Here is a 14,462-nt window from a genome sequence, read left to right as displayed (position 1 = left end):
GCGTTTTTTTAAGATGAAGCAGTTTGCAACTTCTCGAAAGAGCTGTGCCAATCCCGTACCTGTGTGTCGTGTTTCTCAGGAATCTGGGACGTTTCCTTCTCGAGCTCAGCGAGTTTTTCCTGTAAGCGTGGGATGTCTTCGTTTCCATAGTGTGGTTCAGGGGGCGTGTACTGTTCTAAGGGTTGTTAGATAATCACTCAACATTCCAAGCAAACTCACTGATATGATACGGAGAAAAGACGTCAGCGAGCAAATCGTGGTTCAATCTAAATCTTGAAATTGCAAGGTCTCTATGGGAAAAGCTGTCTATCTGCTCTGTAGAAGTGTTAAATACGCTCAAAAATCAGACTATACACCTACCGTAGCTGTCATTTGACTCAACCAACGACGGCCTATCGAGACGGTTTGCTGCCTGGAGTCTCTGCTGTGCTAGTGCTTGCGCTTGCTGCTGTGAGGCAGCCTGGGCTTGTTGCTGCTGCTGTTGTTGCTGTTGCTGTTGCTGGAGGAGCATCATCCGCTGGCGCTGTGCTTGGATATTCGCGGCCTGATGCTGAGCTTGCTGCTGCTGTTGAATCGCTTGTGCCTGTGCCTGCGCCTGCTGTTGCTGTTGCAAGACCATCATCATTTGCTGCTGATTCAATTGTGGACGCATCTGCTGCATTCCGCCAGCAGGAGGTGCTGCCTGTTGCATCATTTGCTGGTACATCGCCAGCTGCTGTGCATTCATCTGGTTCATCGCTCTTTTCTTAGTATGATGGTGATAGTACAATAGAAAGAAGTAGGAAAAGAAATTTACTATATTACAATCCATATTCACTATATTATCTCAGCATCGCGTACTCCCCTTCTGTTTTTCCGTAAGAAGTTATCCAGGAATGCTATCAAGTAGCCAAAGTAGAATAGACCACCAATTGACACTCTACCAAGAGTAGACGCGAAGTTGCGTGATATTACTACCTTATTTCCTCTTTTGAATGGCAGTTGCGACACTAAACTACCGCCGCCTCTTTGGATGGCATGCACAAAACCTTGATCATCAACAGCTGCACTTATAGCTTCTTCACCGCTATCACACCACAGCAGTGCAGATGAAGATTCCCTCGCATGCGCTCTTGTCAATTCATAGATCTGCCTACCGACTTTGGCATCCCCCGTCTGGGCAGGATAGAGCTGTAGATTAGAATGTCTCATCGGGAAAGCACCATCGAAGCATATACCACCACTAACCGTCAGAGATATACTTTCACTGTGATTGTGTGATTCTGCCGGTAGTGGTATGAGACTCGTAGGTGGATCTACCCTCCCGCGAACAACACCAAAAGACTGTAGAAGTGTTAACTGGTGAGACATAAAATACTTTATTCGCACCTCTGCAATTACACTCTGTTAACGCGTCGTTTTGTTTAAGAAGCACACTCACTCGGAACTATGTACCTCTTCATATACTCAAATTGGACGCCTTCATGGCTCAACCATACCAGTTCGTCTGTGGATTTATTCTCGACATGCCCTTTCAATGTCATACCAATAAACTTTTCATTGTTATTATCTAGAATACTCATGACATCTAGTATCAATTGGTGTCTTGCTTCCTCGTTTGCTACTTCGATTGCTGTTTCAGGCCAGAGGAGAATATCTGCACGTGTTAAAAGTCGCTGGCTTTCCTTAATGTAGTCGCCGTCGTCTGGACGAACACAAGCGACAGATAGCGTGTTATCGTGATCTGATTGATGTATGCTTGGTTGACAAAAGCTTAATACGATAAAAAGGCAGAGTAGGAGCTTGGTCAACCCACAACTAACCTTCTTCAAGGATGGTAAGGCATCGTGTTTTTGAGAAAGCAATGGATCAGATTCGTCCGGTGTGTGCTCAATTGATCTTCTATGGCATTAGTTATTTCTATAGAATACTAAGTAACTCACCTTTGAGTGAACCTTTTATAAAGAGAAAGCTTCAAAGTTGCGATAATCAAAGCTAATGATGCAACGACGAAATCAACACCAAAGAAACCAAGATGCGGAAGTATAAAGTCAGCCAATGTAGATCCCACCGGTGACCAGCTACCTTGTCTTCCCAAACCAGAAAATGACTCAAACAAAGCCCATAGCGTCGACCAAGCTAGTGGGAAGAGGGAGATACGCAGATGATCAATATCTGCATCCCATGTTATATCTTGAAGCGGTATTAACGCTAATATAGTCGTCAACAACGATAATACGAATAAGAGAAGTAATTCAAAGAAGTTCCAACCGGCGGTAGATTCTACTTGTATGATATGACTAATTGATCTACCTAAGGCTACAGACAGAAACTGAGGAATTAGATATCGTTTGCTTTTATTTATTGCCGTTGTTACGATTAGTGTAGATAGGAGAATGACGACAGCAATATTGGGGAGGGGGCCTAATGCGATAATAGACAAAATTGTAGAAACGCCTATAAGAAAGTGGTTTGATGAATCTGACACATAATTCCGTACATTTTCTCTGAGTGTGAGTACATCAGCCATAATGGTAGTGATCTAAGAACAAGAACGTTTTAGAGATGTAAGAAATCACTCTATTATATTATAATTGGCTAAATCTACGAATATCTCTTGAATCTCCCTATTCGCCTCTTCTTATCTGACGGTCATCGTCATTTTACAGCCAAAATGGACAGCGACGTACAGAGACCGTTTCTGAGTAGGGAAGACACAGACGACGCAGAAGAGCACATAAATAATAGGCAGTCCTTTAAATATGTCAGGCCAGTAGAGCGACGGTGTAAGTTATCGACTATTTCTTGTGATCTCACTAAGAATTTCAGCATTCCTTAAGACGGTAAAACAAAATATAACCGACCACTTCAAATTCGTAGGCGCTGGTATCATTGCAGCCGTCAGCTAGTATGTCTTTCCTCCATATATCGCAACTCTAAAACATCCATAGTTTCGATCCAGGGAATTGGGGTACAGATTTGGTAGGTGGTCGATTTATAGCACCTTTCTAGTGCTGAAGAATCACTTATAGGCTGCAGGATCTCAATATGGATACAGTTTACTAGGTGTCGTATTGTTAGCCAGTTTGGGCGCAATTCTCTATCAAATATTGTCATGTAGACTTGGAATAGTCACTGGATTAGGTTTGTTAGACTATCCTATTAGTTCTAGCTAATAAATGACAGATTTAGCACAACATATACGTCTACAATTACACAATAGAGAGAAGAACCCAATGATTTGGCGCTGGATGGTTTTATACCCTCTATACGTTCTCGCTGAATTCTCGTTAGTCGCTACTGACTTGTCGGAACTCCTTGGTAGCGCTATTGCATTGAATTTGTGGGTTCATCAGTCAGAAGTCTATCGATCTCATGAACTAACTCAGGATATTCCCATTTATGCCGCTTTGGGTCGGTGTCAGTCTTACCGCGCTCGATGTTTTGATTATTCTCGCAATGTACAATCCTAGCGGCAGCTCAAGAAGTATGCACATTTTTGAGGGTATAATCGGAGTAATGGTGAGTAACGTGCGTCAAAATAACATACTCTAACACAATCAAGACAATAGCTGTATTCGCATCATTTGCAGTTCTTGTTATTAAAGTTCATCCTGAGTGGTCAGAGGTTATGCGCGGATTCCTGCCCAACAAGCTAGCATTTGAGCCAGGGGCTACCTACATTAGTATTGGTATAATTGGTGCTACGATAATGCCTCATTCTATGTTCTTAGGATCGAAGTTAGCTACGGCTGATAGACTAGCATCAGCATCTTCCGTCAACAGTAGTCGAACAAGTAGCAACGAAGATAGATTCTCTCTTAGTAACATCGAAGAAACTTCTAGGAATCCACTAGAGTATGTTGCCAAAGCTATGAAACAAGATCCAGATTACGAGCCATCACCGCGTATTGGAGATGCAGATGTTTACGAAGGTGGTCCGGGAAGATTGCCGTCTATTTTGAAGCACTTAAAACATGGTAGTTGGGACATAGCACTATCACTTCTCACCATCGCTGTACCAGTTAATGCTGCGATCTTGATTGTCGCATCTGCGACGTTCTTCAATAATCCAAATAGAGATTCAGAAGGTGTGGCTGATTTATTTGATGCTCATGATTTGATTCTGAAATATATTGGTAAACCCTTTGCGTTTATTTTTGCATTCGCACTCTTATGTGCCGGTCAGTCAGCATCAATAACAGCAACTCAAGCAAGTCAAGCTGTCAGTGAAGGATTTATCAACTGGAAAAGTCCACCTATACTTCGAAGATTGATTACACGTCTTCTAGGTATCTTGCCATCACTTATTATAGCTGTTATCGCAGGAAGAAGTGGTGTGGATCAATTGCTCAATGCATCACAGGTAGTTCTCTCAATCATGTTACCTTTCGCGATTGGACCTCTAATATATCTCTCTGGGAGAGAGGACGTAATGAGAGTCTGGAATCCAACTGATGAAGGACAATCAACTTCAACTACTAATCTATTAGATCCATCGAGGTTAGGCCCTTCTCATGCACATCGTAGAAGACAATCAGAGAATGTCACAATTGATGGTGGTTATCAACAATTTCAATTAGCAGATCAATTACAGTTAAATACGACTGGTCAATGGGTCGATCTTCGACCTTCAAAGTACATTCTAATAATATCTTGGATAATTTTTGTTGGACTTTGCCTCTCAAACGGATTCGTAGTTGTACAAGTTTGTAGAGGTAAAGAAATATAAACGAATTTTATGGACATTAAGACAAATTGTAAACCCAATACGCAAACGAAATAGATTATTTGAAATTTTTGCTTCATTCTTGTGCATTTTAAGTATCGTACAGGAATAAAAGACATTGTCAAATCATGCACATACTTATTGAGAAGCTTGAGCACGACGACGACGCATATCACGTTCCTCAGTGATGGTTAACTTAACACCACCACCCTTTGGAAGTGAAACCCATGACTTTTGTTGACCAACAACGAAAACGTTAGTTAAACGTGTGGCGAATTGACGGTCGAGTGGGTCCTTGATGTTGACGATATCGTAACCACCGAGGTGACGTTCACGACCAATGATGGTACCAATACGACCTTGGTTACGACCACCGGTAGCCATAACAACGTTACCAGTCTGAGGGTATTATGTTAGTAAAAATAAATGATAATATAGCAAAAACATACTTCGAACTTGACAAAGTCAACGATCTTGTTGTTGATAAGGTCGAACTTGACAGTGTCGTTAACCTTGATCAATGGGTCTGGGTAACGGATAGTACGACCATCGTGGGTGACAATGAATGGAACACCACGAGCACCGATAGCTTGCTTCTTAACCTTAAGGAGCTTGAATTGAGCCTCCTCATCGGTGATACGGTGGATAGTGAAGCGACCCTTAACGTCGTAGAGAATACGGAAGTGTTCTCCTGAAGCTTCAATAGAAATGACGTCTAAAGAAGATGTTAGAAAAATTTGACTAACAAAATTTGAAACACACCTTGGAAACCGGTTGGGTAGGTACGGTCGGTACGAGCCTTACCGTCAATCTTAACCAAACGTTGTTGGAGGATTGAGGTGACTTCTTCGCTAGAAAGAGCGTACTTCAGACGGTTTCTGAGCAAGATGGTCAAAGGCAATGATTCACGGAGCTTGTGTGGACCTGGAGAAGGACGTGGAGCCTAAGTAAAGGTTAGCACCCTCATGTCAGCGTCACCGCGCTCGCTGTGCTGAAGAAATTGCTCACGTATGTACCAGAAAGCTTGTCCAACATCCATGAGGATGGAGCTGCGAGACGCTTGAGGTGCTTCTTTGGACCGCGAGGCTGTTGTATTTGTTAGTATAACATTTATTTTATTCTTCTAAATTTACCATTCTGAGTGTTCTTCCCTAAGAAGTCATTTTCTCAATTCAGGCTTAAATTTGAAGCTCGAATTGAAAAATCAAAAATTTCTGAAAAATGAATTATTTTAGACTGAGAACTGGACAGTTAACTAAACGTACATTCTATTCTTCATCAAGAACATTCTCCGCCCCAGAGTCTCCATTTAGCAAGTTCGTCAATGTACTCAGAGAGGAACTTCGGAAGAATGCAGAGTTCCAAGAGAATTATAAGCAACTATCCGGTGAAGCTGGAAAAGTACAAGATAGTGAAGCTATGCAGAGAGCCAGAGAAGTATATCAGCGTGCCACGATCGCGAATTTGATGAAAAACAACCCAAGATTACAAGCAGCGACAGAAAACTTAAAAAAGAATGGTGGAAAGGTCTCAGAAGGTGTAGGTGAAGCACTCCGTGGTATAGAGAACTCCGAAGCTTTCAGAGCGTTATTACGTGCAACAAACGCAGCTTCAACTGCCGTTTCTTCAGCTACGCAACCAATTAGAGACACAGAAGCATACAAAACTTTCGCCGAGACTATCTCAGATGCTCTTGATGATACTAGCAGAGGTGGCTATGAGGACAAGGAAGCGAGAAGACTGCGTAGACAAAGGCGTCTGGCGAAAGCAGGAAAGGATGGAATAGCAAAAAAGAGAGTCAAAAAAGATGAATTGGCAGGTGAAGCACTCGTTTTACATGAGAATGCAAACAAACCTTCAAAATGGCAAGAATATAAGGACAACTCACCTTTATTCCAAAGAATGGCTGATTTGTGAGTTTATCAGAGCTTTGTTATTTTAATTTCTTACCACAATAGGCATGAACAGTACCACGAATCTGAATCACCAACTGTTCTCACACTTAGATCAGTCACTGACAGGATAGGCGGTCTCTTTGAGGAGAATGAAACAGCACGTGTTACTAGAGCTTTCAAAGCACTTGATCCAGACTTCACACAAGATAACTTCCTTGTTGAACTCCGCGAATACATCGTTCCAGAAGTCGTAGATGCTTACCTTAACGCTGACAAAGATGCCTTGAGAAGATGGTGTGGTGAAGCTACCTACAACGTTCTCTGGGCCAGTATGGAAGTATACCTCAGCAAAGGTCTTATCTCTGATAGCAAAGTACTCGATATCCGTTCAGTTGAGGTAAGCAAAGGACAAATGCTCGACAATGACGTTCCAGTCTGGCTCGTTATCTTCCACACACAAGAAATTCTTCTCTTTAGAGACGCGAAATCCGGTAAACCTGTCGTTGGTACTGAAGATGGTGTTGAGCAGGTAGCTTACGTCGGTGTCTTCACTCGTGTAGAGGATGAATTAGAAGATGAACTTACAGGTGGTTGGAAAGTTATTGAAATGGCTAGAAGAGGACAGAAAGCTTACATTTAAATTTACAATTATAGACAGACACAACCACAACCCCACTCAGAAAATTTTTTAATGATGATGCATTTAATTTCATGTAATCAAGTTATTGCTGGTCAGGTTGTGATGCATTAGCTGTGTCAAGTGATGTTGATGTTGATTCTGTCGGTTCCATAGCAGCTGTACTTCTGAGTGGAATGTTAATAGCAGGTGCACTACTAGAAGTTGTTCCTTGGCTTGAGGCACTGTCATTGCTCCTAATGGCCAAACTTGCCAATGTTGAGGTAGGTGGTGCTAATGTGACAGATGGTGGTACAGATGAATGGGTAGGAAGAGGTTGAGCTGGCTGAAGTCCATCCTCGAGTATCTCTTCAGAGTTGTCATCATCATCATCATCCTCATCTACGTCGTCATCCTCGTCAGACGAATTGATACCTTCTTGCATCTGTTCTATCAGTGCATGACATTCCTCGAGGTGTGATATTACAATCGCTTGGCCTAAGATGTGTTAGTCGGGTTTCAGAATGTCGAAAAGCTCACCTTCTGGAATGCTACCATCGTCAGAGTAGAATTTGCCATCTTTACGAAGATTATCAATCTGGTACAGTGCAAGGTGATACTAAAACATATTAGCTGGATTTCTTTTGTATAATCCACACCTACTGGGTACAGATCTCTAGGTGTAAAGTCGTTACCATGCTTGAGTACCTCGTTCAGACACTTCTTCACAGTTCTGTAATACGTTAAACTTGTTAAGTAACAACAATAAAAACGACCTACAGTAATTTGTTGGATATTGGCATAAGCTCCTCTGAAATTGGCTCGCTTGATGAAATAAGCCTATAAAGTAATCCATGGCAACGACGAAGAAGATATAAAAGTGCAAATTGGCCTCCTGGCTGATTTCCTTCACTATCAACCCATTTTCCATCTACTCTCATCTTATCAATTTCTTGTAAACTAAGTTGATAATTCCAAAGATCAGTCTCGCGGAGTGTCCATCTGTGTGTCAAAACCAGCCTTTCGAGTTGCATTCTTATCTCAGTCAATCTATCGAATATTGGCTTAAGTGGTATAGCAACATCATCCCTTCTCGCGTTGACATCTTGAACAATTTCGAAACATTCTTCGAGCAACCCAACGAGAATAGCTTGTCCTGGTGGTACAGATGAGCCACCTGGACCTAAGAATTTACCGTCTTGTCTCTTTCCATCGATTTTTCTCAATTCTTCAAGTAAAGGCTTGATTTCTTGCTTTTGTGGCTTATCTTTACTGACAATCGCCGCCAATTGACGACGTATGGCGACCAAACGCTGATGAATAGGAACCAACTCAACACTGAGTACACTAAGTGAGCTGACAAGGTTCCTGTAGATCCTCTCGCAATCCTCCAATCTTCTCAACAAAAATTTCGTCATTTGATCAGGATGCTTTCCATTCTCTCTATCTCTCTTAATGATAGCAGACAAATGTGTCAATCTGTCCTGGAATGGCTTAAGGTCATTTTGTGTGTAAACACCAGATTCATCCAAGTGTGAGAGCAACTGACGTATAGTTGCCAACTGACAGTAAGTAGCTGGACTCTCTTTGTTTTTACCGATAGTGAGGAAGAACAAAGAGAGCAGCTGCATGACATCGTCTAATGTAGTGTCAACCCTATTTGGTGGACCGAGTATTGGCTCTTCCTCTTCCCTCGCGTCGTTCAGCTTTGTGATAAGTTTTATAACTTGTGAGTAAATAGATTGGACATCTGAAGCTTTAATGTATTCCTTCCTATCTTTCTTGAGAGCTGTGAGCCTATTTCTGATACTGGTGGAATGTTAAGAACGTTCTATCGACAGGGGACTATAACCAACTTTACTAATGATTCCAAAATAGGTAATTCTGCCTTAGCAAACTACATAAGTAAGTACATCTATAAAAACGCCAGTTAACTCACTTGTGCGACTGGCATTACGTCGTTGTTGAGGTCAAAGAAGTGAATCAGTTGATATTCGTCTCTGATGGGAGTACATTTCCTAGAACCTTTTTCTTGTAAACGCGTCCAGAGGATATCGAAATAAGTGTACCCCACATTGATAAAATATATTCCGGGATAAATATCTAGTAGCGACTTAGACAACTGTTTGTTTAAACTATTGTAAAGTTAAATTATAATTCACCCGTATTCTTCTCCTTTAACTTTAACTTCAATGTTGCTTCTCCCTGAAGACATCATTTTTGACATCTTTGAACGAGTGGATATTGTTGATTTATTGCGCATATCAGAATCTTCTCGTTACTTCAATAGTCTGGCATTATACACTTTGTCTATCAGACTGAACTCTCTCGAGCCACTCAAGCGGATACGCATACAGAAGAGGTGGGATATACAGAAGTTTAAGCTATCCTCTAAGAAATTAGAGAGGTATTTTATAAAGTTCGTCTATTTAGTCGCTGGTCTGATCATCAGCTGCTCCTCTAATAACGTTATCAACGTCAATAACGAGGCATTTATAAGATGTAGCGATGATATCGTCGCATGTACAGCTACACAGGTTAATCCGGACGAAATAATACTAGCGACTTCATATTACAGTTCGTGAGTGCGCTCTTTATCACTATACTCGTGCTTAATATCTATCCAGCGCACCAGCTAGCAGTGTCTATAGTATTAGTATTAGTAGTCCTCATAAAATAAAACTATTATCTACAATATACCCCCAGAAATGGATAAACGCACATTGCATCTCAATAGATCACAATCTCATCGTTTATGGCTCATACACTGACGACATACACATTCTCAATTACAAATCAAATAGGATATTGATAATAAAAAGGGGATGTGAACAATTACAACCAATTGCGGCTATTAGATTATTCAGTAAATCACATTTCATCCTCGTCCTCACTCGTTCGTTTAGGCTGGAAATTTATGAAACACCACAGGACATCTTGGATAATAGTAATACGGTTGAGGACAATGACTTATCATCTATCAGATCGTTCAACGAATCGCATATGTTCCTTGATAATAAAAAAGCGTCATTTGTTCAATGTGACAGTAGACTTACCAAATCATTCGTCAATACGCGTTTATCAGGTAGTAGCAATCTAGTCGAAGCCTCCAAATTCTCACAATCATCATCTAACGATTCTATCGACAAAACAGAAACATGTTACCTCTTATCAGTTTCGAAAACCCATATTCATAGAACAGCATTCAACTTTTCAGACATCCGTAATCCAAAAACAATAGAGTTTCCATTATATAGTACAAGAGAATTTGACTTGAATTTCAGTTCACTCTCTAAAGGATATACGCTCAGCGTGAATGAAAATACCTACTTTTTTTCGACAATATCTGGTGGACTAAATCCTAAATGCACGGTAATCGATAACAATTCTAATATAGTATTCCCACCATCGGATTGCGAGCATATGGGTATAATTACAGATGGTGATTTTGATGAAAATCAAGGAAAAGCAGTTTTTAGTACTAGTCAAGGATATATCCATATAATAGATTATCTCAACTGAGTAAATTTCTTCTTAATTGCATTATTGATGTTGGGTCTTTCACTGATAACTGGTGTATTGGTGGTGTAAACGTCGGAAATCTTTTTACGAGATCGTTTTGAATAATTTCAAGCTGTTGTGTTAATAAATTTGTTGGAACGGTATCAGATTTTGTAAATGCCAATTGAAATACCCAATTTACAGCTGATTCTTCCCTTTGTCGATTCAGGTAGTCGAGAAAAGCAAGATCACTGTCGAGTAAACCATGCATAGCATTAATAAGAACAACGATTCTATTCAAATTCATACGCGTTTCAATATACTCTTCTATTATATTACCCCATACGTCCCTACCCATACTACCATATCCTGGTGCATCGACTAGAGTTAATTTACCATTACAAGTTGAGAAATAACCCAAATGCTTTGTATGTCCTGCGTGTCTACTCGTACTGACGAGATCCTTCGTCGATAAAATGCTATTGAGAAGACTAGATTTACCGACGTTTGATCTACCAACGAAGAGAACTTCAGGCGAACGTGATTTCTGTATATTCTTCCAATTAACTTGTTTTATATTACTAGTGAACAATTTTTGTAACTGCTTATTTGATAACATAATGGTTAGAAACAAACCGTCATGCCCCAAATTGTACTGATATTAGTCGGCGTCGTCGGTTCTGGGAAGGTTGTTGTATCCTCTCCTATAAAATTCCTCTAATCAACACTACAGAGCACTATATCGAAATCTATAGAGAGACACATACCAAATTGGATAAGAGCGAATCAGGACGATCTTAAGGGTGATAGGAGGAAGGTAGAAAAACTAACCCGTGAATCCCTCCAACAGGGTTTCAACGTCATAATAGACAGGACAAACATAGACCATAAGTAGGGAATTATACGATAAAGAGAAGATATTCTTAATGAGAACCAGACAGCGCTCGCATTGGACAAGAATAGCAAACGAGTTTGGTGCTATCACACAGTCTTTAACTCTTGATATTTCGCTAAATGTATGTCAAGCAAGGTTGTCAGCGAGAGTAGACCATCCAACACTCCATGATCCAGTACAGGCTATTAAAGTGAGTGTTTAAACGGTACTGAAATGTATGCTTATACACTCAGGTTATGCACTCATTCAAGAATACCTATGTTCCTGTATCAAATTTGGAGACATCCATCGAGAACGCTCTCTCTATAACAGAGAAGGATGCATTATTTGACAGCTACGATCCTTCAAGAGACGATTTGTCCCCAGATGCCCTTCATGACCTTATAGACAGGTTGAAGAACGCACCACATCCACCACAGCCTGTATTCAAGCCAAAAGTGTCTAGGAAACCGTCAATAAAGAAGACAGATAAGGATATACGTACATTTTTTAGACCTCAATAGAGACAGCTCAAATGGTAAGCCAATCGTCACACATTTTAGACTTCCAGCTAGATTAGCTTATAAATTGTACAACTGTTGTATATTATTTTAACACTCAGACTGTTATTTAACTTAGAATCATATGAATACAGTATAGAAGGCTGAAAATAAATGCTGAAATTGCTAAGCGTGTGTGAGTTTCGTCTGTAAAGTCTGTTAATAGAATCATTAAAACACCTCTTGAACATACAGACATTATCAGTGCTGGTTGAGATTGAGATTGCTTGAAATATCATTAACAATTTTATCGATGTCTCCTTGTAAAAATACCTTGATGAGGATGAGTAATGTTTCAGAAAAGTCTAGTATCACTCACATCTGGTTCAATGGCTTTAATCGGCGTGTTATTAATAACAATAACAGGGACTTTATGTGGTATATGAGCTAGGATCGTTAGTTTGATGAACGCTCTTATTGATTTCATACCTAATAGTTCAGATATTGGGGCAACCTATAGAGTCATTGAATAAATAGGACGAAGTCGCTCCTTCTATACTCACAGCCATCGATGTGCCAAGTACTAAAACCAAATCAACGATTTGCGAATCTTCAAGGACGTTTTGCTCGTAATCTGGATGAACATCCTCTCCGAAGAAGGTCTACGAGAGGATGTTAGTATAAACATTAAATATAATATATACTCGCAATTGTGGGCTTCCAATTGTTAGCTTTCATTTACTAGTAATCATTTTACTTACTTTCAAAAAGGGTATAACTTCATTTTTGGTATCAAAGAAGTTGATGATAGCTTCATCTGTTATGTCTAAAGTAGTATCTGTACTAGTTTGATCGCTTTTGCGCTTGCGACGTCTTCTTTTATATTCTCTTTTGCAATTCTCCGTACAGACAGGAATTTCACCGTTTGTTATCATCTCTGAGAAGTCTACTACAGGTAAGCATTACGAGCGTAAAGGAAGTATGGTAATCACCATCTGAATTGTATATCCTTTCACATCTCAAGCATTCCAAGAAAGCGAACGACCCTGATGTTTGTATAAGCTTTATGTGATAACGGTGTAATGAGAAAACACACCGTGACATTCTAATAGATTTGTTATACCAGCTTTCCTTTCCAAAGTGTCAATATTCTGAGTATAATTACGTAACAATTTGTCGTTGTCTTGTAAAGCTTTTATAAAAGAGTGAGCTCTACCAGGGCTGAAATTTGATGGTAAGATTGATTTCACGATTGAATAAAACAGTTTCGGATGATTAGTGAATACATAATAACTGAAAATTTCCTGTGGATCACTTATTTCAGTTAATTTTAAGCTATTGATTGAATCATAGAGTCCACCTTTTGATCTGAAATCTGGTATACCGCAATTCACAGATATCCCTGCACCAGATACGACAACGATCTTTGACGACTTCTCAATTAACTTTATTGCGTCATTTAGATCTTTTGAGGTTATTACATTTTCTCTTTTTATTAAGAATAATCTACTTTTTAATAATTTTTTAATTTGTAAATTAGATTTATTTTCTAAGTTTATATTATTATCTAAAGTGTTAACTAGATCTTTTATATTTATATTATTATCATTAAATAAACTATTCAGATAAGTTCCAAGTCCCTTAGTTTTCACTTGATTTTTTATCTCATTATAATTCATTAAAAGAGATGATATTAGTACAAAAAATAGCTTGTCATCCGTCGAAATTTTTATTTTTTATTGACATTATCCTATTTTTTATTGATAACTTATACTTGTTTATTAACTCTTCGTCATCCTTCGTTACATCATCGTCCAACAAGCCTTCTAATAAATATAAACTTGTTTGATAAGCGGCTTCACACTTATAATTATCTATACCTGTTAATTCATCTAATGCAGATGCTCTTGAGATTTCCATTGATCTTTCAAATATTATCTGATTCGTGTTATCAATCATTATCTCATTTCCGCATCTTGCTTTAGCGAAATCTGCCTTATCAAAGCATTCATTATATTTTCTTCTAAACCATTGTACACCATCATTTAAGCTATCCGAGAATGATTGTGTAGTAGTCTTATTAGTCATGTATTTAACCACTAATTCACCACCCTTCGTTAACATCGTTGATGCTCTTATGTATAATAAAGTTGATTCATATGATAACCTTTCAATCGTTTCGTTATTTAATTCAAAACTACTGTTTTGCTCTTGTAATCCTCTTTGTTGGCGGTAATGTTGAAAACTTTCAGGCATCTTATCATTATCTTCATTCCTAGTTGCTTGATATAGTTTATTATCAGCGAAATCAAACAACACGAATGCTTTTTTGGCCAACTCTTCCAAGTCTCTTAGTATATCCATTTCT

At 39.4% G+C, this 14,462-nt stretch overlaps 9 protein-coding genes across 9 annotated transcripts; 4 read left to right on the top strand and 5 right to left on the bottom strand.

Moving 5' to 3' along the window:
* Positions 1-8: 8 nt before the first annotated feature.
* WALSEDRAFT_61898 (hypothetical protein) lies at positions 9-736 on the bottom strand (the record flags this gene model as incomplete). Its single annotated transcript, XM_006955834.1, has 3 exons — positions 9-175; positions 220-315; positions 361-736. 3 exons carry the CDS (start codon positions 734-736, stop codon positions 9-11), a joined length of 639 nt encoding a protein of 212 aa, XP_006955896.1.
* A 1,904-nt stretch (positions 737-2,640) lies between these two features.
* On the top strand, positions 2,641-4,758 carry WALSEDRAFT_30820 (Nramp-domain-containing protein). Its single transcript, XM_006955833.1, has 7 exons — positions 2,641-2,765; positions 2,809-2,887; positions 2,931-2,961; positions 3,012-3,123; positions 3,166-3,322; positions 3,369-3,501; positions 3,545-4,758. The coding sequence occupies exons 1-7, from the start codon at positions 2,654-2,656 to the stop codon at positions 4,709-4,711; spliced, it is 1,791 nt and encodes a 596-aa protein (XP_006955895.1). The 5' UTR covers positions 2,641-2,653; the 3' UTR covers positions 4,712-4,758.
* An 88-nt stretch (positions 4,759-4,846) lies between these two features.
* WALSEDRAFT_14499 (40S ribosomal protein S4) lies at positions 4,847-5,791 on the bottom strand (the record flags this gene model as incomplete). The annotated part of the gene is made up of 4 exons (XM_006955610.1): positions 4,847-5,107; positions 5,158-5,423; positions 5,471-5,651; positions 5,717-5,791. Coding segments are annotated over 4 exons (783 nt in total), but the record flags the coding sequence as incomplete, so codon positions are not given.
* Positions 5,792-5,898: 107 nt separating this feature from the next.
* WALSEDRAFT_59076 (TIM44 subunit of mitochondria import inner membrane translocase) lies at positions 5,899-7,277 on the top strand. The gene is made up of 2 exons (XM_006955832.1): positions 5,899-6,621; positions 6,667-7,277. The coding sequence occupies exons 1-2, from the start codon at positions 5,930-5,932 to the stop codon at positions 7,241-7,243; spliced, it is 1,269 nt and encodes a 422-aa protein (XP_006955894.1). The 5' UTR covers positions 5,899-5,929; the 3' UTR covers positions 7,244-7,277.
* A 48-nt stretch (positions 7,278-7,325) lies between these two features.
* Positions 7,326-9,173, bottom strand: WALSEDRAFT_26778 (hypothetical protein; the record flags this gene model as incomplete). Its single annotated transcript, XM_006955831.1, has 6 exons — positions 7,326-7,717; positions 7,760-7,838; positions 7,883-7,952; positions 8,000-9,028; positions 9,076-9,116; positions 9,159-9,173. 6 exons carry the CDS (start codon positions 9,171-9,173, stop codon positions 7,326-7,328), a joined length of 1,626 nt encoding a protein of 541 aa, XP_006955893.1.
* A 238-nt stretch (positions 9,174-9,411) lies between these two features.
* On the top strand, positions 9,412-11,373 carry WALSEDRAFT_55925 (hypothetical protein; the record flags this gene model as incomplete). Its single annotated transcript, XM_006955829.1, has 3 exons — positions 9,412-9,626; positions 9,672-9,800; positions 9,847-11,373. 3 exons carry the CDS (start codon positions 9,412-9,414, stop codon positions 10,739-10,741), a joined length of 1,239 nt encoding a protein of 412 aa, XP_006955891.1. The 3' UTR covers positions 10,742-11,373.
* On the bottom strand, positions 9,884-11,373 carry WALSEDRAFT_42198 (P-loop containing nucleoside triphosphate hydrolase protein). The gene has a single exon (XM_006955830.1). It carries the CDS (start codon positions 11,337-11,339, stop codon positions 10,734-10,736), a length of 606 nt encoding a protein of 201 aa, XP_006955892.1. The 5' UTR covers positions 11,340-11,373; the 3' UTR covers positions 9,884-10,733.
* Positions 11,374-11,646: 273 nt separating this feature from the next.
* Positions 11,647-12,118, top strand: WALSEDRAFT_26776 (hypothetical protein; the record flags this gene model as incomplete). The annotated part of the gene is made up of 2 exons (XM_006955828.1): positions 11,647-11,805; positions 11,849-12,118. 2 exons carry the CDS (start codon positions 11,647-11,649, stop codon positions 12,116-12,118), a joined length of 429 nt encoding a protein of 142 aa, XP_006955890.1.
* Positions 12,119-12,257: 139 nt separating this feature from the next.
* WALSEDRAFT_34611 (DHS-like NAD/FAD-binding domain-containing protein) lies at positions 12,258-13,773 on the bottom strand (the record flags this gene model as incomplete). The annotated part of the gene is made up of 9 exons (XM_006955827.1): positions 12,258-12,301; positions 12,348-12,427; positions 12,474-12,541; positions 12,584-12,608; positions 12,658-12,756; positions 12,803-12,811; positions 12,856-13,040; positions 13,087-13,140; positions 13,191-13,773. The coding sequence occupies 8 exons, from the start codon at positions 13,771-13,773 to the stop codon at positions 12,356-12,358; spliced, it is 1,095 nt and encodes a 364-aa protein (XP_006955889.1). The 3' UTR covers positions 12,258-12,301; positions 12,348-12,355.
* Positions 13,774-14,462: the final 689 nt, after the last annotated feature.

This window comes from Wallemia mellicola (assembly GCF_000263375.1).
Source record: "Wallemia mellicola CBS 633.66 unplaced genomic scaffold WALSEscaffold_1, whole genome shotgun sequence".
Lineage (NCBI taxonomy): Eukaryota > Fungi > Basidiomycota > Wallemiomycetes > Wallemiales > Wallemiaceae > Wallemia > Wallemia mellicola.
The sequence above is the reverse complement of the archived record's forward strand: the minus strand, read 5'-3'. Positions and strand labels throughout refer to the sequence as shown.